Source organism: Pezoporus flaviventris, unplaced genomic scaffold (assembly GCF_033815535.1).
Source record: "Pezoporus flaviventris isolate CSIRO_AGI_PZ_B2104156 unplaced genomic scaffold, CSIRO_AGI_Pfla_v1 ptg000023l, whole genome shotgun sequence".
In the NCBI taxonomy this organism is placed as follows: Eukaryota; Metazoa; Chordata; class Aves; order Psittaciformes; family Psittacidae; genus Pezoporus; species Pezoporus flaviventris.
In genome coordinates this window covers 9,735,178-9,762,667 of record NW_026892571.1, presented here as the reverse complement: position 1 = coordinate 9,762,667, position 27,490 = coordinate 9,735,178, and the positions used below count along the sequence as shown (strand labels likewise).

The 27,490-nt window shown below is 45.9% G+C and overlaps 1 protein-coding gene across 2 annotated transcripts in view; it reads left to right on the top strand.

Annotated features, from left to right (window-relative positions):
* Positions 1–27,490, top strand: part of NEURL1B (neuralized E3 ubiquitin protein ligase 1B) — a 130,601-nt gene that overhangs the window by 91,452 nt on the left and 11,659 nt on the right. The window contains exon 1 of one of the 2 annotated variants that reach the window (XM_061456666.1): positions 7,696–7,842. The exons of the other annotated variant lie outside the window; for it this stretch is intronic. Within the exon in view, the coding sequence (XP_061312650.1) occupies positions 7,812–7,842 (31 nt within the window). The 5' untranslated portion in view covers positions 7,696–7,811. Of the gene's footprint in view, positions 1–7,695; positions 7,843–27,490 lie in introns of those variants that run through there. 2 annotated transcript variants of the gene reach the window in all.

Below are 27,490 nucleotides of genomic sequence, written 5' to 3'. Positions count from 1 at the left end.
AGAGCTTTGACTCACCTCTTGCATCACTTATGCCGGGTGTGATGCATGAAACGCAGGAGGTGTGCAGAACAAACGGCTTTGCTCATTTCTATGTGGATACTCTGCCTTGCTGGCCCCCATGTGCGTCTGAGATGATGTGCTGGTAGATGGCTTCATGCAGTCCCCTGTGCCTGGAACATCAGGTCCAGGCAAGCAGAGGTGCAAGGTTTTGGTGGGCTGTGCTCTGCCCCCAGCCCACACAGAGCTCTCCCACAGCCCATCAGGCAATAGCTCTTTGCCTGGATAGCTGGCACGGCAGCACAGCATCCCCTGGGCATAGAGCTTCCCGCTTATAAATTAACTATGAGCCATCAAGGGTCAACTCCCATTTGCTGCAATATGTGTGAAAAGATCAGGAAGGTTAAGCAAGAAGTGAAAGATGGTTTTTTTTTTCCTTGATAGTTTTCTGCACTATCTCTCTGCTCCTTCTTCCTATTTCATTTCAAGAGAATTTCATTAAATAGTTGGCCCTATACTTCTAAGGTATTGGGGGTATTATGTGTAGCTTTTGTTTTGTTTTGCTTTCCATGAGCTCCTAAGATGCAATATATTAGCAACTACTGCATTTAAAAGTGGCCTTTCAGTCATTGCCCTGTCTGGGGAAATGAGTAACAGGTGAGAGAGCTCACAGCATGGGCAGACATCCTATGTTTGTGTTTCTCACTTGTCATCCCTTCCCCAAAGAGCTCCCAGAGGCCAGCCATCGCTGTCTGCCTGCTTTATCTGTCACACCAACCTCTCTTCTTTTGCTAGGAAAAAGTTGTTCAGGAAAGGCCAGTTATCTACCCAGATGCGTCCCAATTCTGACAGATTCGCCTTGGCAGCACCATGCTGCTTTTCAAAGCGCTCGGAAGAAACCCTCCTGCCAGCAAATGTAGATCCATTCTTGCGGATGGGTTTCTTTTTCTCTCTGGGGAGGACTTCTCAGTCTCCCAAAATTCTTCATGAGGTATTTGTGTCTCATAAGATGCATCCTCCTTGCCTGTAGAAATACTGTGAGCAGGGACTGTGCGAACGGAGCAAAGCCAGACTTCAAGGACTCAGAAGGCAGCTGGCTGATGGGAACAAGATAGCTTTAGAAAGTGGTACCTGGTTTCCTCCCTGCCTAGTGACCCTTTGCTAAATATGGACCGCTTTGCTTTTACCAAAGGCAGAGGGAATGGAAGGCTTGGGGGGTCAGGAGCAACAGTTGCAGATGTTAGGCTCTGGGTTGGTTTGTTTGGATCTGTGGAGCACGCTCTGATCCCAAACTTTTCCGCTCTGATGTGTGGGACTGGGTAAACCGACTCCAGTACTTTTAGACCAGGCTGAAGCGGACAAGTGTCTGCGGCTCTTGATTCACACAAACTTCCATTTCCTCCGGGGTGGCTGCTCATCATCCTCACTGCAATCTGCCCACCGCAACCTCTGCCCCTGGAGGTAGCGGGTCTTCCTTCAGCTGCCACTGCCTGGGCCTCTCCATCAGGAAATGATAGCTGATCTCACTTCCAGGGCTGCAGAGCCAACATTGCTTCTCAAGACTACATCAACATGCAGTGTCTGGAGGATGGGAGAGGGATTTCCCCAAGGGTTCTTATTTATCAATGTTTATCAGAAATTATGCTCCATTTTCTGAAGAGTCCTACTGTGCAAGTCTCTGGGTTTCCTGTTAACACTTCCTGTTCCTCATGTTTCTGAAAATCATTCGTTGGCACCAATGAGCTTGTGACTGGTATACAGCCCCCAGAGACTGTGTCCTGGTAGGTCTGATAGTGCTTCTCAAGATCAGCCTGTTGCATCCAAAACAAAGTCCTTCTGCTTTTCTTCCTTTATTAAAATAGTAATTTGCACTTACGTAATGCTCTTCAGATCTCCCGTGTGAACGTTAGCTAACCCTGCTGTAAGACACAGGTGTGTTTCTGCTTTGCGGATGAAAAAAGTAAGGCAGGAGGAGGGTAACTAATTTGCAAAGGTCGCACAGAAAAGCAGCAGCAGAGCTAAGGCTGTAATTCAGATAACCTGCTCTTCCCCTCCTGCTCCAGCCACTGCTGCACAGCACTGACAGTCCAAATTAAGAGATTATAATGCATAATCCATACTGGTGCGCCAAGAATTCTCTAAATCATATTACACTGTCACATAAAGTGATGACTCATTTGGTAACACAGCCCACAAACAGTTCCTTTATGTTAAAATTACATGGACAAGACTGGGTTTAAAAAGAAAAAGGAGAGCTTGTTATGTGTGCAGTGAATGCTGAGTTATAGATACTTTCATGGATTTTATTTTGGCTGATGCTGAAGGAGCATTTGTGAGCCTGTTTGTTGACAGTGGTGCTCGGGACCAGAGATGCTGACGTTCCACTAACAATAATAGGAACTGCCTCTGTTTGTTTCTAAATTGGAAATTCTTCCTTACATGGGACCAACCCACCCTCCGCCTGCGCCGAAGGAAAGGGCATTTGTCTGGGACTTGCAGATGGAGCATCTCCCCGCAGTGCTGGTGCCTCTGGGGCTATGAAGCCTCTCTTCCCTCTTGCCCCATTGAAAGGGTGGGGAATGACCCAAGGTGGTGCTTTTGAGTTCTCTAGAGAGAAAGCGCTGTTTATCTAAAGCAATTAATAACATGGCAGAACAATCAGCCCAACTACGCTCTTCCCAGAAAAAGATGCTTTCACCAAGTCTCCTCGTTGCTGCCTCTGCTGGCTCCACTCTCCTTGCTCCTTCCCACAGCCTCATGTTCCTCACTGCAACCCTGGGCTCTGCCCTTCACAACTGCCTCTGCTGCTGTTTGGGGACTGTGTTATTATGGTTACCAAAGCTGTTTAGGATGTGGTTTGTGCAAGTGACACTGAACTGTGTTTTGCTCCACGGTGGTTTCACCATTTCCTTTCCCTCTTTCTGCCTAGGCTGTAATTCCTGCAGCTAAAGATTCTATTGCAGAGTCCTTTTTTGCCAGGAATGCCCACATGTTCTCCGTTTGAGAGCTGCTCTGGCATCTCGTTAGGGATTACTTTTCCATGCACTGCATGGTGGTCGTAGCCACTTGCTGCACTTTGAATATAGAACTGTGGTCAGAGCAGATGGTCACTGCTGCTTTTGAAGCCACGTAGGGCTTGTTTGACCATCTCTGGGGGTTGCACTTCCCTGTCTGCATCAGATCCTATGGGTCACCTCTGGGCCAAGACTATTCTGCCCTATCTCCCAGAAAATGTGTTTCAATGTCCTCAGCTTTGGATAAATAAGCCTCACAGCAGCCAAATCTCCAGCAGACAGTAAGAAGTCCCATCAGGAAATGGCTTCAATTGCTGCGTAGTCAAGGCCAGTTCAAGAAGAGGCTTGGAAGATTTTCCTACTGTTGTGCTTGAAGCTTCTGCTTCCCTTGATTTCTTAGGGGAAACAAAAAAAGTAAAACCCAGTTTCTGTGCGTGACCTGTGGAGACCCGGCGCATCCTGTGCTAGTGCTAGGAGCAGAGGAGGAAAGTAATTGCATTCAGCAGTTGGAAGGCGTGGGAGGCAGGATGGCTTTGTGCGGTGCTGGAGGACGCTCCGTACGCATCCCTCCTAAACAAATACCTCTTTAAACGTCTATTATGGGAATTCAGGGAACAGCTTTTTTTCTCCTCCTCTCCTGCAAGTAGGGAAGAGGCTTATTAGTGCTCTCCTTCCATAGGCGAGGTGCAGAGGCTGGGAAGTTGTGAGACGAGTAGCATTTGGTTTTATCAGTCAAATCTTCTCTCTCCTGGACAGTCACTTCATCCAGTAGGATGAGGAAACACAAGGTGCTGGCAGGAGTGTGACTTTCTATAGGAGGAAGCACATAACACCATTCACCACAGCTACAGAAATGACCTTTTTGTTGTTCATGTGTCAGTAGGAAAGAATTACTTCCATGATACCACTTGGTACATCCATGCTGGATATGTACTTGTTGAAGAAGATGTATTGTATGTCACTGATGTGCATGTCAGAGTAACTGTATTCTTTTAGACATGGTGTTATTTGCATGCTGGAAGAGCATTATAGGCTTGGGCAGTCAACTTAGGTATTTTTCCAAGGTGTATTTTGTTCACAGTCTCTGAGAATTCCCAGGGGGCTCCTGCTAAGTACAGGAGGGAACGGGAGGCTTCAAGGTAAGATGTGATGGAAGTGGTTTGGGCAGTCTCGGAGCTCCAGACAGATGGGGCTGAAAGAAAAATGGATGCTTCAAGCATCTACTCAGAGTCACAGAGCAAAGAAAAACAGATGAACTGAAGGTGCAGGGGTGTGAAACGGGAGTAGAGCTGACAGCCCCAGGCTGAGGGGCAAGGTTATATTATACACAGCTCTGTTGCAAGCAGCAACCTGGCCTTTGGTAAAAGACAGAGATTTGAGCAGGTCCACAGGTTTTCAATGGAGCTCAGCTGTGAGCAAGACAGAGCTGGCCAGTGTGAGAGTGGAGGATAAAACTGGTGCTTGCTAGGAAGAAGCCAGTGGCAGGGGTGACTGCAGCCCTGCTCTGAGGGCAGGGCAAGGTGCACCCTATGGGACAGCTGTAGCTGGGGATCAGGGGAGACTGCTCTGCTCAAGCACAGAAGGGTTTGCTGCCCTGAAGGGGAAGGACAGGCAGATATTCCAGTGTTCCATCTCATTGTTGCTGAAAGAGATGAATCTGTCATTATTTACTGCCATCTGTTAGACAGACAAGAATGGCAGCTGCTAACAAGGATGCGTTACATCTTCTAATATCTTTCATCCCCCAAAACTTGAGCCCCCAGGGGATTTACAAAGACAATGCAACCAATTTGGTGCTATAAGAAGAGTTACACCTCAGACTAGAATCAAACAGTGGAAATTTAGCTGTTCTTTGTAAGCTATTTGTATCTCTGGCAACACTACATTTAGATGAGTGTGTTTATGTGACTGCTAACAGCCAGTACAGCCCATACCCTCTCTTGAGAGGTCTGGCCTGGGTACATGGTTACAGGAGGGTTTGCATCATGTCCCTGTCTGTGACAAACCTCAGGTGGAATTCATCATATTTTTGCTTCAAAAAGAGATTTGTCTCTTTTTTGTCCCATATTTTAAAGGCTTGGGTACATATTCACTCACAGTAAGATTTAGAGGTGATTAAAGTGAGCTGGGAAGCAGATGTCTGACATCAGTGTAACACAAAATGCCTTCCAGGCACTTTTTCCCTTCCATGGTATTACCCTGATCTCACTCCACTGATCCCACTAAGATGAGTTTGTTGTTGGGGGAAATAGAAAATGCAGAGGGAGAAGCAGCAGTACAGTTTCTGCAGTTAAAAGTGTCCGGTCCTGCCAGTCAGGTCCAATGCAGTGTTTTGTGGCTCCTCTGCTCCCAGGTCTGGTGATGGCTGACAGGATGACCTTGTATGTGTCTCCTGGGTTCCTTGTGCCTCGGTTTCATCACTTATAAAATAAGGCTAATGTCTTGTCTGCAACGTGGTGTAACATCTAGTAATAAAAAATACTAGGAAGGAGCTTAGGTGTTATTACTATTTTATATCTACGGAGAATGCAGATACCAAAGCAAATGACAGGCGCAGCAGGTCACCTCGTCCCTTGATCAAAATGAGGGTGAGAGAGGGAAGGGAATTTCTTAATGGGAGCAGCCATCTGTCAGGCATGCAGAAGAAATTACTGAAGTGTGTTATCAATAGTTATCAAAACTTGCTGGAGCGGAAAGAGTTTTAAAATGCTAATGAGCTTTCACTTGTGGTTCCATGGCTGGGGCAGTTGGTTTCCTTTCTGCATGTCTCCAGGCTGAGCAATGACTTTGCATTGCCTTTCAGTCCCGGGTTCTGGGTCTCCTGTGCTTTTCTCAGTGTGGTTTCTGGAGAGGGTGAAGTCATCCTTGCTAAACTATTTCTCATGCTTATTGTTTTGCATTGTGTGAAGTGGGCTATTTTAACAAAACTCTACATTTTTACAATGCCAAGAAGTAGGAGCGTTGATTGCATTCCTGCCTCCATGTCCTAAGGATGTGCATTTCCATTTTATTGTCTTCTATTTTTACCTCATTTTTGGGGAGGAGGAAGGGCTGGAACACCCTTGGGACAGGCAGCGACCATCTCTGGGCTGCTGTGGTCGGGATGTGGAAGGAGGGACATGGTGCATGTCCCGGGCACCCTGGGGAGGTGGCACATAGCCCATGCCTGGCATGCACATGAGCTGCCCCAGCAGCCCCCAGGCAGCTGCAGAGACCCATTTGTGGAGAACCCCTCTGCTGCCTCTGGCTTTTTAAGGCTCATTTAAGCCCTAAAATAACAACTACTCCTCCCTGCTGAGGGAAACTGGCTGGGATTAGCCAAAGTCTCCCATTCCTGCTGTCTAGTGAAACAAGGACTTTCCCCTCTGTGTAAATAGGATGACACTGCCCCCCTCCCCTTCTCCCTCAAGGGGAGCGCTGTGATTCAGCACGCTGCTCCTGCCCTCTGACAGTTCCTGCACATGGTTTACAGCTCAGGGCACCCAAGACAGTGGGAGGCATATGCTAACCTAAGAAGACAGCAGATGGGTGCAGGCGCTTTTAAGAACAGCTGCTGGTGTCTCATTCGATGATCCCATTTTTAACAAATCCATGCAATAGCAGATACTGGAAATTAGGTTTTTCTGTCCCCTCTCATCTCCTGAGCCATACTTGACCTGTTCCACATGATCTAGGGATTAAAAGCTTGTTATTTTAGCTTCCCGACAGTAAAACTGAGCCTGGGCTCTGCCAGGCCATTGAGCTGCTGGCCCTTGGCTCTCACCCTCTTTCCACTTCTTGTGCGTCAGGATAGTTCACAGATGTGACTTCTGCTAAGGGTCATGGTGGTTTTTCCCAAGCACTGTGCACCATGGCATCAGCCCTGTGCGTTGGTTTGGGCATGTTTTGTAGCTCTGGTGCTCCTATGTCTCCATTCTTCAAACTATGAAAACTGCCTCAGAGAAGAGGCTCAGCAGCATCACCCCTGAGCAGCACAAGTGTGACCGGGAAGAAGGAGAAATCCCTTCCTCTTCTCTAATGGGGCTATAAACATGCTTTTACACCTGAGATCCAAAGGGAGAGAAACTGCGAGACAAATCTTGTCAATGCTGCACTTGGGGCTGTCAGCTGAGGTGTCCTTCGTCTCCATGGTATTGGTGTACTTCAAACTAATACCGAATTTGACAACACAACACTCCTGCTACCACCCTCAATTCCAAAGCAGGGAAGCTGTGTCACTGAGATGCAAAGTGGCTTATCCAAGGTCACCCTGTAAGTAAGTAGCATTGAGGGGGGAAAAAAGCCTCGGGTATATCGACTCTCAGTGTTTCCCAGTGCAGCTTGTGCCCTTTGGGAAGGTTTTGCCGATGCAAAGGTCTGTCCTGAGAATAAAGCTGGCATTGCCCAGCTGTGCCCTCCTGCTCTTTGAACCCCTTCTTTCTCCTGCGGCCAGTGGGACCCTCTTGGAAAGAGCCGTGCCCGTGTTTACCCGGAGCCCCGGCCCGCTCCCGCACCGCTGCCCGCTCCCGCACCGCTGCCCGCCGGCTCTCCCCGTATCTCCTCACCCCCGTTACCACCCCGCGCAGGGCGGAACGCGACGGAGCCTGGGCGGGCTCGGGGGACCCGCAGCCCCAGGCGTCCCGGAGAGGCACAGGATAGGAGAGGGCCTGGCTCCGCCGCGGGTGGGGCCGCGGGCGGTGCGGGGCGGAGCAGGGGGCGGTGCGGAGCGGCGGGGAGCAGAGCGGAGCGGGGAGGCGGGAGGCGGGCGCTGTCCATGGCCCTCGGACCGCCCCGGGCTCCGCCGCGCCGCCGAGCTGAGCGATGGGCAACACGGTGCACAAGACCCTGGCAGGTACCGGCGGGGCGCGGGGGGCTGCGGTGAGCGGCGGGGCGGGGGGTGCCTCTTGTCCCGGGAGAGGCCGGGGGCGAGCCGGAGGCAGGGACCCAGTGGGGTGTCTGTGCCGGCCCCGGGTCCGAGCCCCGCGCCCCTGGGTAGCGGCCCGGAATAAGCCGAGTGTTGTTAATTGCGACTGCTTGCAATGGTCCCCGCTGCGGCAGGCACCGGGGCGGTGATGCTGAAGCGGCGGGGCACAGCTTTGCCCATGTGAGAGCCACAAAAGCGGGCGAAGCGGAGCTGTTCCCGCAGCTGGAGCAGCGATCTCTCAGCCTTTCGGTCGGATCCTCTTAGGGGTTTTCTTTGCATTCCTCCTGCTTTTTCTTTTTTCCTTTTTTTCTTTTTTTTTTCCCTTCCTTTTTTGAAGTGACTTTTTAATATGGAAACGCGTTGGTTGATCAAGAGTCTCCAAAAGAAAACTGTTTGAAAGCAGGTCTGAAATGTTTGGTAGACCACCCTTGTTTTAAACTGCCTCTTTAGTGAATTCTGCCCTTACACAAGAGATGTACAGATTCTTTTCCTTTGCAAATTCACAGTTGTGAGGTTTTTTCCTCCTCAGAGAATCGGTGCATAATGAAAGCAGTTGGTCTCTATAGAATCAACAGTATTGAATTACTGCGCCCTTGCCAGTCTGTATCTTCAGCTAGTTTGCTTTTCTTTTCTGCTCTTGCAGAGCTCCTGCATTGCATCCTTTGTACTTTGGGTTCACATAAATAAAAAGGGTATTATTAAACTTACTTAAAGAAGCAGGAGGACCTATTGAATACACACACATGCTTCCCTGGAATCAGCCAGGGAACTGAATATAGAAATAAAGAGAGGAATAGATTTGCATTTGGATGTGCCATATATATTGTCTTTGCAAAGAGAGGGTGCTTGGGACCTTCAAGGCATAAAAGAAAGCTGCCAGGCTTGTGGTTTCACTGTGAAGCTGTGATTAGATTTCTAGCTGCATCTCCTTTCGTTCTCTATTACATTTAAATGGGAAATTAGCTCCTTTCACAATAAGGAAGTTTTAATTTTCTTAAATGCTTCACCAACAGGCAAATAAAGGCATTGTGAGGAGTGCATGACCTTGAAGAAAATTAATTTTGTGGATTGGCTTTTCAGCTGGAGACAACATCAAGGGGCACATGAAACATCTGAGGGAGCCAGGGATATATCCCTGGTTCAGGGGAGGTTACCTCAGTAAGGCTAGAACTTCCCAGAGGAAAAATCTTTGCCTGCTGGGATGTGGGATCTAGCTGTGAGCTCTGTTCCAGAAGGTTGAGAGTTGTATCAGCCATTCTGCCTCTTGCTAGAACAGTCTCCCCTGAGCAGCCTTCCCATGCACAGCCTTACACACGTGAAGTTAAAAAAAGGGATGACATCAGTTGCACTGCAGTTCTGTGATTAAAGAGTTCCTTGCGGTGCTTTCAAGGGAAGTTGTTAGAAAAGGGGGAAAGTTTGATGGAAAAAACTGAAGCCTTGATTTATGTAGCCCTCCCAGCTCAAACGTTGTGCTGGTGGCTTAGAAAATCCCCGTCCTGTCCTGCCAGGGAGAGACCGTCTCCAAGGATTGCTCTGCTGGGGACAGTCCACACACAGACATTTGTCAAATTGCACAAGGCAAAACCATGCAGGACACTTGCGCGCCGTTTGCTGATGTGCTGGAAGATGCTGAAAATGGGTCTTTTCCCCCAGATTTAGCTGTGTTCGGTTTTTCCAGGGTAATGACAGTCAAAAGAAGCTGCTAACCTGTGGCTGCAGAAGAGATTTTTGGATGGTTGCAAATTGAAAGTTTATAAATGTATTTTGTCAGGTTGGCCACAATTCAGCCATTTTTCTTATCGGTGTAATTGAATCAATCAGATCCATTGTTTGTCTTTCATTTTCCAAATGACATTACAGGTTTAGAACTGTTCTTGGAACAGTCCTTTTATAATGATAAAGTTTTTCTGGGAGACTGAATTGTTGGATGAAATCCTATTTATAAATGCATTGCCTGTTTCGAATTGCTCAAAGATAATTGGTCAGATAAAGTCTTTCCTCTACTTTGACCAAAAGGTACCTCTTTCTTCACCCTGGCAGACTGAGCAGTGCACTTTCATTTTAACTAATAGAGGAATTGTTCTCCACTGTCCCATGGGCTGAAGTGATTTATTAAACCCCCAAACAAACAGAACACCCCCAAACTAAAATTTGCCTACCTGTTGCGTTAAATCAACAGGTTTTGTTTTAACAATTAACAGATGAAAAGGTAAATCAACTGGAGGAGCCTACAGATGCTGTATCCCTTCTGTTGTTTCTTTCACCAGGAATAGCTCAAGGTGGAAAATGTCTTTCCATTCTGATTAAATGTAGAGAAAACATGGAGGGACCTTCATCATTTGGTTCCTAGAAAAGCCAAACAATCTGCAGTTCAGGTTTTATATAGAAATGGAAATACTCTTCTCAAATAGTGAAATTCAATTTAAAATCGTATTGAACACAGAGCAACTCATTTTTATACCTAAATTTGTTTGAATATTTTCTGTGCTTGTTGCATCTTTAAATCCTTGCACAGCCTCATCCTTTCTCTCCACAATTCCATGTAATGTTACAAGAGCACACGTATTCATGCCGGAGAAATTTGTATCGGGAGCTTGGGAAACTTGTGTTTGCCAAAAATCCGATGGTTAACACACAATGGATGAAACTGTCAAATTAACAGCGAGGTTTCTAACCAGAGTGGTATTGAAATGAGTAATAGGCTAGGGCTAATGAAAGGCAGCTTCTATATTTGAACCGGTTGAGGAGGCATTTGAATGGAAAAGAGCTGAGATGTGTCAGATACGCTTAACAACGGTCCTGAGGTGGTGGTGGAAATCGCTCTTGTCTAGATGACAGCTAAATGATGCACCACACATTCCTCCAGCAGGACGGGTGCCTCCCGTGGCTGGCCTGACCCCAGAGGGGTGAGCAGGACCTCCTCGCCTTCAGGCTCCACATGGTACCAGCCCTTCCGGCATCTCCAGTGGGAGAATCTCCCATTGCATCTCCAATGCAGTGTGGGAATTTATGCTTGGATGTCAGTATTTTCTTGTCTCCCTCCCCTTACCGCTGCCCATTGTTCGAGGTGATTTGCAGGCAGGTGGTTAAGCAAGAGTGAATTCTTTATTATTGAGGCATGCCATTTTTGTGTCTCCTACAGGTGATAAACTAGGTGTGCAGCATTGCAGGTGATGGGTGGAACTTGTCCAGACCTGCAGAGTGGGCTGGGAGGCCGCGTGGATATTGGTGGTGGATGGGTTGCATACCAACATCAGGCTTTGTGGCTGCTCTTATCTGTAGTGCTCTTGAGTTAACTCAGTGGTGAGCAAGGCAGCAAACAGCACACATCCACACCCCAACGCCATGGATAGTGCTAATTTCTCCATGCTAATTGCTTGCCTTGGCAGACACTTCAAACAGGGCACAGAAAAGGGCTAGTAGCCAGATAGGGGCATGAAGCATCCCATGAAGATGCAGGACTTGAGGACTGGCAGGCTGGGAGAGGTGAAAATTCTCCTGACCTGGTGAGGTCCTTACATGGAGCTGCAGGGTGCAGGAAAAAGCTTGGAACAACATCTAGGGTAGTTGGGCAGGCAGCAAGTGTCCCTGTGGTGCACCACAGCAGGGTGAGCAATGGACAGCTGCTGCCACAGGCGGGCAGGAGGCACTCACTGGCCAAAGTACGAGTAAAAGACTTTCCAGTTGGGGTCCAGTTGTTGATCCTGGCCCAAATAGGGCCATTGGTATTTAACAAAGGAGCCAAATTCCCTTTTAAGAATCTGGCTGGGATCTGATTGCAGTGCTTCTCCTACAGCCTTCCTCACAACTGCGAGGAATACGAAGTATGAGTGGCATTTGTGTCTGGTAAACACAAGGGAGAATGGGGCTTGTTCTGGCAGAAGTGACTTCAATTTCTTATTTTGAAGAAATTATTTTGTATTCTTAAGAAAGATGCTTTTAATAACTAACCCTTTGTCAGCAACTCGGAAATCCCAAGTTTAGACCTTCACCAGGCTGATGATCCCATCTGCCAGTCTTTTGCAAAACAGTGGTGATTGTAGGGTCCCAGTTACTTTACAGCAGCAGGAATTTATGGCTTGTGAGTAAAAGATGATGTTTCTGTGTATCCTTTTTAAAATACGGATGCCTGTTATCATAATATGCACACTTCTTTTGTAAGAAATGAGTATTAAAGACCATGTAGTGGGATAAAATCTCTGCCTTTTCTAGGGGCTAAAATCTCATCTTCAAGGAGCATTTTTTATTAGATTCATTCTCTGCTCCCTCCTCCCCCTTTAGCTACTAGTGATACACTGAAGGAGGAGTTGTCGGTATTGTGAGTAGGGAATTAGTTCAGTAAATTGTTTGGTTTGGTTCCAGTCTGACTTCAGTTAAACTACAGAATAACCCTTCAGGTTGTTCTGGTTTGAGTGAAAAAGGTACCTGTTCAGACCAGTTTTTGGTTTGGGTTTGGTTCAACTCTGATCAACACTGATTACAGGTGTTGATTCTGCCTCAATAATGGCCTTATATTGCCTGTTTTTCTGCCTTTTCTAGGCTGGGAGTTGAGGTTTGTAGCGCCTGTCATTGATTTTGCTTCTGACTCTCTGTGTGACCTTTTGAGCAAGTGGCTTTATCGTAGTCTTACTTTCCATGTAAGGGAGGTAGGAAACAATGTTTGGCTTACATGGGTATATGAGAGTTAATTAACATACAGGCATAAAGCATCTCCAGGAGGAAGGTCATAGAGGTGCAAAAATAGATTAATTCACTGCTTCTTTTGTAGCTTTCTGCTTTTCTACTCTTCAAAAAGAAACCTTGTGAAGCTCCTCAGCCTTCGCTGTGATTTAGAGCTGGAACAGGTTGATCGTATACTGAGAACTATCTTTAACCAGCCTCGCACAGCACATACCCAAATCTGTGCTGCAGCCAACTGGCATGATTAATTCAGCGTTACCATTGGCATCTCGGCTGTTGAGACTGGAGAAACAACTGTACTTGAATTCAGGAAGGCATCACCTATCAAGACAGTGCTAAGTGGAGCTGTGTGTCATGCCCCCTGAGACATACACAGCGCATTGCCAAGTGTGTCATTAAAGCAAGAGCTTTTTGTTGCTCTCTACTGTTATGCTGGATAGTGCTGGGCATGTGCCCTCTCTTCTATTTTATTTATGCTGTAGAGGGGAATTGCTTTATTAAGAGGTAGGATATCTGGCAAACATCACTTTTTCCCTTTTATTTCACTAGATAATTGCCGCAGGTTAGAAGGATCTGTTTGTCACCATCTGACTCTACTGTAAATGCTTAAAATCACACCCCTAAGTCTGTGTGTGTAGGCAAAACCCTTAGAGAGCCCTCACCACAGGCAAAGGAAATTGCTGCTTCCGGGAACATTATAATATGACAACCTATGGAGGTGCTTAAGTGTGTTTAAGGTGTTTAACTTTATGCAGTCAAGTTTGAATGTGCGGGCATTAGTGTTTACTTGACATGAAAAGGATGAATCACCTTGAAGCTTATGGCGTGCTGGTAGAGATCCTCCTTGCATATCACATTCAGTGGCTTTTTAATTAGGAATGCAGATAAGCACCTTGGTCCTTTTTAGCTCCAGTGGATTTAGTATATGAGCTCGTTGAGTTTTGGATTTGCACTTTTGGACAGTGAGTGTCCTGCCTGCACAGTTTGCCTTGAAAGGAAACATTTTCTTTCTCATCAGCATCCCACTGTTTGCAGAGCCTATCTGTGCGGGTTGGTAGCTAAAATAAGAGCAGGCTTTCCTAAGGTGGAGTGTGTGTGTCACTGTGATGGATGCGGTGGGTTCAGGAGAGAGGCAGGGAAGCAAATCTGCTGCACCAGGCAGAGGTAAAGCTAGTGAGAACCCGGGAGCAGGGGCGTGCTTGCTGGGGTGGCTTCATGAGCTGCAGATGTGATCAGGCCAGGTGTGATCCCCTGAAACATGTGTTAGAGGCTGTCTGAGTTTCCTTGTGGGGAAGGTGTGTGCCATCTCCTCCATCTTTTCTCTTTGTATTTGCATCTGTCTTATCTCCTTTGTCTCCTTTCTTGTGCCTGGAGTAGTTGGCATCCAGCTCCAGCATCCACACCACACAGCTGGCTCAGGATGTGCACCTTTCCCACACCTAATGAGCATGCTTGACCGCACTCTCATTCGGTCTTCCTGGCATCAAAGCTGGGAATGCTTTGAGCAAACCATTCTCCAGACTTTACCCAGAGGGCAGATGTGTGCTCACTTACCAACAAGCACAAAAAAGAGGTTGTAGCCCAAAGGAACCTGGCTCCGTGTCACATCTTGGGGGAGGCTTTTCTGTCTGCGGCAGCTGGAGGAAGTTTTGCTGTAGGAACGTTTCCATGCTTTGTTCTGTCTTCTCATTTAGGCAGCTTCTCCACCCTTGCTCTTGGTGTCAATAATCTATGTCCTGGATGGGACTGACCCTGTGTCAATAGTCCATATGTCTGTCTGATGGCCCCAGTGCCCTTTGATTGCAAGGTCTTACCTCTTCTCTGAAAACCTCCCCATCCCACCTCTTTGCATGCTGCAAATACAGCAGGACTGCCCAAGGGCATCAGCTGGGGCAGCCCCTTCCTGATGGTCCCTTAGATAAGATGTGTGCCCATGGGAGGGTATGGTTGGTGGGAAGGAGATGCTTTTTAGTCTGGGTTGTTCCATATCTTGATGATGGCTGTATTTATTTTTTTTCCCTTCTATATGTTAAAAAGCATGAATCATTGGCACCGAGACGTCTGGTTGAAAGATTTATCTCAGCATACCTGTGCCAGCTTTTCCCTTCAGACCTGGATGCCCTGTTGTTGCAGTTACTGAGTGCTGGAACATTAAATTCTGATGTCTGAGCAGTTGAAGCAGGACTCTGGGGAGGAGTGAGAGAGGGGAAAGTGATTTCTTGCTTGTTAATTTGTTTTTCCCCGTGTCCAGGGAGATACCTTCCTCTGCTCTGTATAAGCAGGGCTTGCTTTCTGTCCAGGAGGTTTTCCTCTCTCGGTTCTTTGACACCTCTGGCAGTGGAGCAGCTCAGAGATCTCCTACTGAGAGGATCAGACTATGTCCCCTTCCCTGCTCCAGCAAAACCATGTCTTTTTTGACTTTCTACACCATCAGGACTTGTGTAAAGAAACCAAATCAGAAGATAAGAAATTACTTTTTGCTTGCTGCTGGAATTACACAGGAAAATTCTTTAAAGAAAAAAAAAAATTAACTGCATTTCAAAGCTTTTCAGTGCAGCAGGGAAATCACATTTTGGATTTTTTTTTAAGAGCTACTGATGCTTTGAAGGGAGGAAAATGGATGGAGTTGTGTTTGTAGAGTTGTGGTGAGATAGTTGCATATAACAGGTTTTGTTTTCTCAGTTTTCTTGTTTCACTGTGGCTATTTACATAATAATGAGGCTTTTGCACTTCAGGAATTGTATTTTAACCATTCATTTTTCTGTGACTCCAGGTTTCTTGTGATTGCAGTCCTGATGGCATAATGTCTTGTGGCTCTGTGGGAGAAATAAATAGGCGATATAAAAGCAAAGTTCTGCTTTTCATTGCCTTTGTAGCAACACGGGGAAGACAGTCAAGAGTAAATTTCCTTGAGTGAAAAGTTTTCCATCAGGTCCCTGAACGCCAGGGAAAAAATTTGTTTGATTTTTGCCCTCCTCTATAACTCAAATGTTAAATCTGCCAAGCCCTGCCTTGACAAGCCAAAGATATAAGGTAGAATATCCCATTTGGCAGCAGAAATGAAATAATTTACTTCAGGTTTATCTCTCTTTCCTCAGTGATAACTAGCACTGTGGCAACAGCTTTTCTCAGCCCGTTATCTGTTTTGGTCTCACTGGGACACCGGCTTCTCAGCTTAGCATGTTCTGTAATTTATGGAGTGGAGTTCAAAAGTTATCTCCTTGGTGTGATGCTAAGGTTGAAAGCATAATTCTTAATGAGGGGAAATTGCTATTTCTTGGGGTCTTGAACTCGGCATGGTTGGATAGAGCTTTTGTTTTGCAAACAGAAGACACTTGGTGCTTGACGTCTATTTTGTCTAGTGTCCTGATGGTGCACAAAATTGCTGTTGAGAAGAGCAGCTAAGAAGCTGCAGTGAGCTACAGTTTTTTTGGGGAGGAGACAGGACCAGGACCTCTGACCATGTGCTTGTGCTCTCCAGAAGGCAGCTGGGCAGGTTAGCACTGATGCAAAGCCTTGGTGGAGTACAGTAAATTGGAATATCTGTATCACAGGAGGTCTTAACAAGTTTGTTATTCATCAGCTAGGAATGGCATTAGTAGAGCTGGTCCCTCAGAGGGTAAAGGTGGGCTAGATAATCCCTGCAGGCTTCTTCCAAAGAGGAGTGCCCCCAAGAAACATCTCTTTAAGGTGCTGTTCTTCAGTGGCCCTTTCATCAAGACACCATCAAAACCTGTTGATTACATTGTCCTGCAAAGTGAGAGGGTTTCTATGAATGAAATCATTTACTAAGTGGTGTTGCTTCACTCTTCGTGATAAAGAGCATTGGTTCGTACACTGTGTGGTGGCCATTGTGCTGGTTTATAAAAGAGAGATAACTTTCATATGATGTCTCATGGGGACAAACTACACAATGGAAAGAGTGTTTAAGTAGCTCAACTTTTATCTGACGATCAGAGTTGGATTTGCTCTGGCGCACTATGCCCCTTATGGCTTTATGGCTGGCTGGTGAGCACAGTCCTGTGCTGGACTGGCTGGGGATGAGCATGTGGGGACACAGGATCTGCACGAGAGCCTTGTTGACAGAGAGGGTTGGCAAATATAATTGAACACTGAGACCATGTGTGCAGAGAGGGAAAGCTTGATGCCAGCAGAGCTTCCCTACACTTGCATGGAAGAAGGCTTGCAGATATTTCAGTATGCCAAGCATCTTGGTTGATCTCTCCTGGAAAGGAGATGTCCTCTGAAGAGTATGAGGCAGATCTTCTCACTGGCATCTGATTTGTGAGTCTTAAATAGCAATTACTGGGTGATTTGCCAGCAGGAGAACAGCACTGCTTGTGCTGCTGATGTGATCAAAGGGAGAGGGTGAGAAGGACAGATGCTTCCCAAGTCAGAATTTCAAGGAAATCCGTCTCGGTTAAAGTTTATAAAAACTGATCTTAGCCAACAGACCCTATAGAGTGTCTTTAAATACCACAGCCTTGAGCAGCAGTCTGCACTGAGTCGTGCCTGAGGATTGCTGTTATTTAGGGATATTATGAGGGCTAGGAAAAGACAAGGCAAGATACAATCCCAGACACTCACAGAAAAAGACCAAATGCTGTTACGTGTCCAAAACCCAATCTTTTGAGTCTGAGTTTTGTTTCCAAAAATGCCTGAGTGGCTCAGGGCAGACTCTGTCTGATTGCAGTTTGTTTTGCCCATCAGCTGCATCAATTGTAATGTGCCTCGTATGACCAGCTTGGCAGCCACCACTCAATGTAGGAAAGCTCTCACTTTGCCGTGTAGGTTCAGAGATCTGGCAACAAGTGCTTTTATGTAAGACCTTTTGTATATGTGGAATTGTGCAGGAAAAGAGGTTTTATTTCTGAAATAAAAATGCTTTCTTCCAAATTAGCTTATTCTACTGCTGATGTTATCCGCTTTGAAAAGGCATGTGAGCATGCCAAATACCAGTGTCGGCACATAGATATTGGCAATAATGAATCTGCTGTCCGTTTGCACCCTGCCTTCTTCCAAAATAACTTTCATGTCTAGACAAAGGATGCAGCTCACCTGCAAGGCTCAGCTATCCCCTTTGTTTGTTTTGCTATTGCATAGTAATTAAGATATTAATTTATTTTAAAGCGTTCCAAAAGCTGCCTCTGCAACCCCAGTGTTTATGTAACAGAGAGAAATTTATAATTTATTGAATTTGTGTGTGTTCTGCTGGGATTATTCATTGGAGGAACATACTAAGTGATTTTTTTGTATCCTAGTAACCAAATGTGCTTGCTTTTCCATGAATAATCTTTATAGTTTAACTTGACCGGCCAAATCTGGAAGGTAAAACTCAAGCGAATTAAATTTATCAAGGCAAATAATTACAAGGCACAGATAGCTCTTTGCAGGTGAGAGAGAACAATTTTTTTCTCCCTCATTTCACTAGATAATAATCAGATTGACAGATGCTGTCTGCAGAGTCTGATTGTACTGAGCAGAACAATAGCGGAAGTTTGAGTCGTTAGGAACTAAACTTCAAAACTTGGTTTGTTTAACATTCATAATTAATGAGTTGGTTGAAACAGCCCTTTCCTCCCTCAAACAAGCAATGCAATGGTTTCCAGTGCTTCCTAATTACAGTGCAGATTATTTGCCTTCTGGGGGTGCAAAGGTGGGAAGTTAGGGGGTGGAGTCCCCCATAGGTTGGAGTTCCCAGCTCTGCCACTGGCTCATCTGCTTCAAGAGGACATTGAGGATTAGTTACTAAAATGCTTTGCAAAGCCCTTTCTCCCTGGAATGCCGTCCCCATGTGGAACAGCCAGAGTTTATCACTTAATAAGAAGTGCTTGCATTTTTCTCCTTTAAAATTTATTTTGATTAAAAATTAGCCCCTTTTCAAAATTGAGTTTTGAGGGATCGTGTTTCTTTTGAAATGTCTCTTCCCCTTCGAAATATTAAAATCTAGTTTTAGAAGCAAAACAAAAATAAAAGCTTTGCTTCCCAGCTCCCTGAACATGTTTACTGCTTCTCCCACCCTCTTCAAGCATTCAGCTGACCATCTCCAAGCAGAGGGTAGAGGTACATTCCTCCCAGAGAGGTCAAAACCACTTCACATTTTAAAACAAACTATCAAACCATCTTTTTTTTGTATGCATTCCTATTTAGCAAATGTTTATACACCCATGCAAAAAAACTGCCCTCCTGTAAATAGTGAAATCTGTGGGCACGCCAGTGGAATCAGTCACCAAGCCACGCCAAGCAGCTCTTAACTAGTTGCTCAGATTTTCCTTTGAGATGAGAGTAACAGTACAGCCTCATGAGACAGTTCCAAAAAGATCGAGAAGATTTCCTTGTGTGCTTTTGGATCTTGACCATATTTGCCCCCTCCCTAATTTGTTCCCTGCCTCTTGAACACAGCCCTGCATGAGTAGTCCTTGTTTCCTAAAGGCAAGTCTAAAGGCAATGGGAAGAAGTGTTAGGTAGGTCAGTGCTGAGGACCTTTCTGTGCTTGTATTCCTGTATTTTCCCTTTCTGTACCTATACGCCTGTACTGAGTCAGGGCATCCCTTTGGAGTGGTTGCTGTTGTGCATCTCCAGATGTCATTCATCACCACATTTATCACCTCAGGTCTCTGCCCTACCAAGTCAATGCTCTTCCAAAAGTCTCCCTGTCTTTTTCATAATCCTTTTTCCCCAGGGCTAACAGCGGTGCTGGGAGCACTGGTTGTGACTTGACTCTCTCTGTGGTAATGAAGGAGTAGCTCAAGGGAGTGATAGCTCACCAGCGTTGCCTTGGAGGGCTGTGGGGCTTGGGACCTGAAATGTTGGTGACCATTTTCCCAAGGAGGTGTTTGGGAAAGGCATGGTTGATGGCAGAAGGCGTGCTTGGGGTGTAGACGCAGCACAGCCTGGGATCCGTGCTGGGAAGCAGCCCCCAGCCTGTGGTAGAGGGGAATGATTGGGGCAGACATGCCAGGTGGGCTGCATCCTTCTGGTGGCCCCATGCAACCCTGGGTGCACACACTGCACCAGGGCTTTGCCCGATGTGGACATGTAGGTCCAACAAGGAGAAGGAAGAAACCTCCCCATCCAAAACGTTGTGGCTCTGCCCTGCTGTCACAGGATGGGGAGCTGCAGAAAAAGATCAGGTAGATCAGATTTGGCCGTTACTGCTATGAGAAGTGAGGCATCACTGCAAGGCAGGTGGGAAAGATGGGAGCAAAGGGCAAGGCCTTCAGGCACAGGGCTACGGCTTGTGCAATACTCAAGGAATACTGTTCCCGTGCCAGGGGAGGCTCCCGGTGCTGCCTCTCTGGCTTGGAGAGGTTCATGGCTTGTCTGGGTCTGGTCTGGGGAGCACCTACTAGTATTGCCCAACCAGCAGGTCCTCCTTATTAAGCACCACCTCAAGCTAATAAGATGCTGTTTTGCACCATCGTGTGCTCTCCATGCAAGGGAAACCATGCAGACGGCTTCTATATGCCATTAATACACAACCATATGGCACTGCTTGTATGCAGGCAAGGGCTCATGGAGGTTTAGTAACATCATGAAACATTTCTGCTATTGATCCTGCTTGACCAGGGTGACCTAGAAAAACCTGAAGGGGCAGAGGAGGACATGCAGCTGTCTCACAGAGCTCTGTGTGTATAGGATGCTGAGCTGGAAAGCATCCCTGAATTTGCTGTGGTCAGGCAGGCATGTCCTCTGCCCTGGGGCTGTTGGTACACAAAAGGTTTGCTGGTCCTGTGTCCTATGGCTCTGTCTGAAAAAAACCACAGTGGTGCTAATGAAGGGGCTTTCCTACTGGGAACCAGTGGTTTTGAGCATATCTTCTCATGTACAAAAGCATAGGAAAGGGAAGGGGTAAGGAGTGCTACATCGGGGCAGGTGTTCGGGGTATGGTGTACATCTCAGGGTTATGCTGAGGACAGGCTATACTGCTTCCCAACCCTTTTCGCTCCTAGTATCTGCCATGATCAGCTGTTGCAAGCAGCAGGCTGGTTTCACCAGCAAAGGGTGATGAGTTTGTCTTTGGGGGATGCTCTGGTTTGCCTGCCCATCAAGAAGAGCTCAGGCATGTACCAAAGTACATGCACACCTTGCTGTGGCACAATGCAGCATGTGAGTGCTGGAAGTCCTCCACGGACCCGAGCTGATGGAGCTGTGCCAGGGTGGCCATTGGCCACTGCCATTCAGATGATTTTCAGTGTTATTTTTAGACAGTTTGAGTGCATTTGGTTTCAGCTGAAGCCAGTTTTTGATGTGCTGGCAGACAAGGGGCTGTATGGATGGGAGCATGTCTGTGTGGGGGAACGTGTCTTTCTGTGGGATGCAGGGAAGTTTTGGGGAAGCCAATCCTCTCCTGCAATCAGCAGATCACTGCAATGAATGAGTTGCTTAGGAGAGGGCTTTCTGCAGCTCTCGAAGTGACTGCTCAGATTTGGTATTTCAAGAGGCACTCTATGAGTAGTGGCACCTATAGCGCCCAGTGTCTGGTGGATTTGGGAGCAGGGGAAAGCCTCTTTGTGGGTCCATTTCGATGACTTCAGGCTTTCTGTACATTTGGCATTCCTTTTCCAGCATGTTTCTAGCTCTGAGGTTCCCTAGGAGATGACGTGAGTGGCACATGCAGCATGGGAGACATGGTGCCATCTACTTCAAAGAAGTAGATGTTTCTGAAATGCTGAGCTGAAAACACAGCGCTGCTGCCTGTGTTTTATTCTGGCCAGAACCACCAGAGGCTCGAAGCTGTCAACATGTAATTGTATATTTTTTGTCTGGTAATAAAATTTTGTTCTACCAAAGAAAAGAAAAAAACACCCCAAGAGAAACAAATCCTTTCTCTCCACAGTTTTTCATATGTGATTTATAGGTGTGTTTTTCCAAGTAAATCCAAACAAGGCTAGTGAGTGACTCTGAATTAAAATTTGATTCAGTTACGTGAAACAAGAGTCATCTGGGTGGAAATGGGAGGTTTTAGACAGCTGTTTATATTGTTTCATGTGGGATTTCTGAAACTCCCAATTCCATAGTTACCAAGGAGTGTGCTGTTTGACCATACAGTGGGGGTTCATAGGTGTAAATAATCTATGAAGAATGAAAAACAAATACATAACATAGCTATGAAAATAAAACATCTTGAAGCTCTGCAGTAAACTGTTTGAAAGATACAGACCAAGTGTGCTCTGCTGAACGATGCTCCAAGCTTCACCTTAAAAAGGTGGGAAAACATGGTGAAAACCAGCCCTTTATATTGCTTGGACCTCTCCTGGCAGGGATCCGTCCACGGGTAATTGCTGTTGAGGCTGCGGTGCTGTTTGTTTGCTGTGTAATTCCCACATTCTCCCCATCTTTTGGGAGCAATTCCTTCCTCTAGGGGAGGGAGCAAGAAAAGGCTTTGGCCTTTTTCTGGCCAAAAAAAACTACGCATTTGTCTTCAACAATGCAAAGAATTGTCTCTCATCTCCAGATTTCTGCAGTTCACCTGCCTTTAGCATCTCTTGGCTATGGTACCACAAAGGGAGAGTAAAGGGAGAAAAATGCTGGTGTTGACATAGGTGTGCCGGGATCAAATCCCACTAGTGTTAAGAAGATTGACACAGAGGCTTAAAAATAAACCTCTCTTGCTCAAATCCTTTTTGCGTTGTAGTAATTGAAGACATTTGAGATTAAGAAAGGAGCTGAGGTCACTGTGCATCCAGTAATGGTATGATTGTGTTTTCTTTTGTTTGGACAGTTTAATGTCTCGAAGTGGCTCTTGTTTCCTCTTATTAATTCCTGTAAGTATCATGGAAAAGGATCTCACAGCTCAGCCATGCAGCAGCCAAGTGTTGCACAACCACCTGCCTCAGACTGGCTTCATAGCTTAGCAGAGAACTATGCATTTAACAAAAATTCAACCAAGGAGAAAAGGATGTGTCTTTTTTCAGTGGAATGTTTTCCTCTGTTTCTGGAGCAGCGAAGAACTCTTCTCTTCCTTTTATTTACTTTTGTCTTTTTTCTTTTCTTTTTCTTTTGAAGGTTTTTGGGTTTATTTCTGAAGAAGTTCTATATTCAGAAAAAGCTTATTTGTCTGAACATTAACTAAACCAGCCAACAAAATGTGTGATATTATTGTGCAGGTTGGACTGTACGTGAGTTGAGTGAAGTCACCAGCCCTTCAGGTCACTTGGAAAGAGAGTTTGGCCAGTATTTAATACAGTTAAAATCTCCTTACTGGGAGTGTTGGCCTTATGCACCAGCCTACCCAGCACAGTCTGGCCTCAGCCCCTATAGCCCATTAGAGTTACCACCACCACAAATCCCTCTGTGCTTTGTGATGCCTTCAGAGAAGATAGCCTGGCAGAGGGGAAGAGCTGTGCTCCATTCCCATGATTTAATTATAACCAGTGATTCCCATCTCTTTGCCCTGTTTTGGATTCTTTACATGTTGTTTCGGAAAAGCTTAATGGAATTGCAGCCTTTGTATATATAAAATATAGGATGATTGAAGACCTGGCCACTTCTTTATTTAACTTCCCCAGCCATGTGTTCCTCCCAAAGCATTTTCCCCTCTTGCTGCCAGATCACTGTTTAAACTGTGTGTAAATACAAAAGGAACTATGGACAACGTTTAAAAATGCTGCACCATGTTGGGAGCAGGGCTTGCTAGAAAGAACACCTTCTGAAAGGCCTTTTTTCCCCTTTTGCTCTGGTTCTGTGGCTCCCTTAGGACAGATCAAAAGCCCGGTATGGGTGCCACCATTAAGTCTAATGTCTCACTGGTTATCCATCCCTGTTTAGACTGAAATAGCTCCACTGTTGTTTCTTTTAAACTGAATCCTTTCCTGTCCTTTGAGTACAGAGAAGTTGTAATTAGGGGGAGAAAAAGAAAGAGACCCTTAGAACCACTATGAAGAGAGGAGATAAAGACGAAAGAGGTTTCTGCAGCAAATTTGAGGCAAAGCGAAATAGCAGGTTTGTTCCTTTTATCATAAGGTTTTCTTGGAAAAAGCTGAAGGCAGAGATGAATGGCCAGGCCCTCCTTTCTGCGCCTGTAACATTGCTGTGAGTGCTGATCTCGCCCTTCATCTGCAGCTTTTCTTCCTCTCTAGTTCTGGACAATTCCTGTGCTTATGGGAAAGTTTCCTTGTGTTTTTACTGAGTGTGGAAAACAGGCTCAGCTCTTCTCAGCTGGAGCATCACACCCCATGCCGAGTCACCAGCAATACAGCTCAGTATAGAGTGGTACAGTACAGCATGCATGCAAACCCAGGGAGCTTGCTGACAGCACATCTTATGTACTGGCCTTTCTCCAGACATCCCTTTTGGAGGAGGGAAGAGCATAAGTCTAAATTTTATACAGTCCAAATTCAGAGGGATGAAGATAACGTGAACACCGGCTTTTCGGGTGTTTTCACAGAGAACAATACATTAAAAGTGAAGCTAAATTGCTACTATTACTCTTCACATCTTTTTTCTCCCTGTTTCACAAGCTGCCCTCCTGGTGCAGTGCTGTGACTCTGCTGGTCTGTAGGGAATGGGTGGGTTTCCTGCATTAAGGAGACAACAAAATTCTTTCCCTCTTTTTGTTCCTGTCTGTGCTGGAAGCGACACATTGACGGGCTGTTGGGGAGGATGTGCCAAACTCCAGCTCTTTCCATGCGCCCTGTATTGAAAGCAGGGGATGGAATAAAATTGCTGCTCTGAGGATATTAAAAGGGAATGCATTTCATTCTCCAATTTCATTAAAAGCTATTAACATTGGAATGACATGGTCACTATTTATAAATCCCCAGTGCAGATGACTTGGTACAGCTGGTCAGAAGAAAAGAGATTCAATGGAAACAGGGAGTCTATTTGCATTAATGGTGGTTACGTGCTCCTCCGGCAGTGAGGGCATGGACCATTTCAATGTCAGTGATTACGCCACTCACATATTCTTGTAACTATTCAGCAAATCACTGTCATGATTGGAAAAGGAAAACACCTGTTCAGAACCATGCTTTTCAACGTAAAACATTGCTCTGAGAAACAGTTCTGAGCTCTTTATACTGTTGGTAGGGGAAAACTTGTCTTGGAAGTGAGGAATTAATGAATGGAGAGGAATTGGGGGCAAGGAGACCAGCCCGTATTAATTTTTTAATCTGTGAAAAATACTTTAATGAGGAGCCTTTCTGTGCAGTGATTGATCTGATGGGTCTTCTGCAGACGCAGCAGCAGGGTTCCTCCCTGCCTCAAAGTGAGAGCCACATGTGGTGGCTTCAGGACTCAAGGGATAAGCAGCACTCACTGATATATGGTCTCTTGGGTTGCTCTTAGGCTGTCTCTGACATCTCTGCTGAGCAGTGAATGCTGCTGGCCTGGAGCGGGGAGGAAGGGATCTCTGAGACAGACCCCAGTGGCACAACATCCCTTAAATTAAGACTATCTCTCTGTCTTGATGCCATGAAAATCCATATTTGGGCCATGTGTAGAGCACTAAAGCTACTGAGAACTGGAGCAGTCATTAAAGAAAAAAATGCCCTGAACCCTAACTATTCTATGGTTCTATGTACTGTGGGGCTGTCCTTGAGTCAGGCTGTGGAAAAGGGGAGTGCATGAAGAAAATGGTGCTTGACACATCAGCAAAGCACTGTTGAAATGGGAGCCTTGGATGTTGGCCTTAGCATTGTAAATTCATGGAAACTGGAATCCATGTAGTAAATCAAAGCAGAATCAATCGCCCCAGAGAACATAAGGGTTTTCATTCACATCTCTACTCCTCTCCTTCCGTCTTTGAGTCTCCTTCTAAGTTCATTCCTCCAGGCCAGTCTTTCCAGCCTGAAGTATTTTAGTGATCTCTGCTTTATGGTGCACTTTATTGTCTGTTTCTAGAAAACAGTCAAAATAATAAATCACAAAAATACATATTCCAATCTCTGACTGAGAAGCTGAACATTTAGATTTGGAAAATACTTAGTTTTCCAACCTTGCAGTCTTCAGAAATCATTGGTGGAGTTGCTTAAACAGATGTCAACTTCTCTTTGCTTTTGATCCCCTCCCAAGCCAGTGCTATGGACTCTGACTTTAGGACTAGAAGATGAAGCGAGCTGAGCAGCCCTCTGCTCTCCCCAGGTTAAACTTCACTTTCGAAAGAAGGTAACAACTTCGTAAAAACATAATACGTCAAGTCAGGGTCACAGGTTTGCTCTTCTGGTGTATGAAGTCATATGTGTTGCATATGCAGCATATTAGTGAGAATATGGTCCAAAATTCACAGTAAGAGCTATAGTAAGAGCGGCTGACTGATTATTTTTTGACAAGATGTTTTTATCTTAAGCCAGTAGCCAAAAGTTTCATCTAGTTTTGCATCCCGTATTTTATGACTTTTAAATCCCTGACATCTTTCAAAGCTCTTTGGCTCGCGACCATGGCCTCTGACTGACATGAGCCAGTGGACTTGGGTGTCGAGGCCCTATAACAGATTGCAATCAGCCATGCCATTTCCAAGGCTCCTCATCTATCATGTAGCTGCTTTCATCGCTTGCACCAAAAGACTTAAGCAGGGATTATGGCATGAACCCTGCCTTTTCTCCATTCCTCTCCCTCTCACTCTGTCTCTCATTAACCAAGTCTAAGAATTTGTTACTAGAGTTGCAGACTCATTGACCCAGATTTGCTAATAATACGGGGGAGAGGAGATTTTTTTCCATGCTTAATCGCTGGCTTCTGTGTATTCTTAGTGCTATTTATATGCAGGAGAACTAAAAGCCTGTAATAAAGATGGGGCCAACTTTGCAGCAAAATTCATGCATGTGCTCAGCGAGAGGCACAACAGGAGAGAGACGGAGGAAGAGAGAGACGGAAGTGAACGTAGGTGGACTCACCAATACTTGCAGACCCAGCAGCAGATTTCTTAATAGCAGACCCTGCTTCTACAGCCTGATCCACAAGACCAGATTGGTTTAGCTCAGGGCTCCCCACTTTGCTCTGACAATGCCACACCATCAGTCATGCACTGGCTTGCTTTGTGCCAAGTTTGATTTCCCTTACCACCAAAAAGCGATGTCAAGCAGAAGGTCTGGAAGTGGGTTTGGGAGAGTCTTCCTGCCTGATCTGGGAGAGCGCTGGCTCTCCCCAGTCTTTGGGGTTCTGTGATTACTTCTGGGTCATGGAAGATTTGCTGTCAGCACTTTTCATCCTCGGAGCAGGCCTTCTGTCATGGTTTATTTTCTGCTTTGAGCCAGCTGGTGGATCTTGGAGACAGTCATTGGTTTCACCTGCACTTGCTGTCTTTTGGCTCTGATGCTGGTGTCATGATGTGACGTGTGGTTAACCAGGAGAGCTAAGGCTTGGCGTTGGCTTTCCTGTCAAGGCAGCCCTTCTTTTAAATGATGCGGTTGAACTTTGCTTTCTTATGAGCTCCCCACTGCTAGCAAAGGGCTTAATTTGAAAGGAGCAGTGATGCAAGAGCTCATTTCCCTAGGACATGGTGGAAGACAGGGGGTGGAACAGCCTGGAAAATACTCCAAGGTCCTGCTGGAATTGCCTGTGTTTGGTGGTTTGAGAAAAAGCATCAAAACAAAAGAACTTGGCCTAATGCTGTTGGCAAATACCTCTCTGCTTTTATGGAGGAATGCCTAGAAGTCATCATTGTCTCATGAGTCTCTGCCTAGAAAAAGAAATAGATTATAGCTTTTTGGTTTTCAAATCCCCCCCCCCAATGTTTTGTCTCAAGCAATAGCCACTGAAGCAAGAGGGTTTTCTCATTTGAAAATCCTTGTGGAGACAGGCACAACTTGATTTTGCGAGCTTGAGGTCAGTCCCTGTTCTCTGCCAGGGATTTTTCTGGACTCTTTTGCAATGAAAAATGTTGTATGTTCGTTAGGTTTTTGCAGTAAGAGTTACCTCAGTGCCACAACACAACTTCTTTGAATGAAAAAACAAC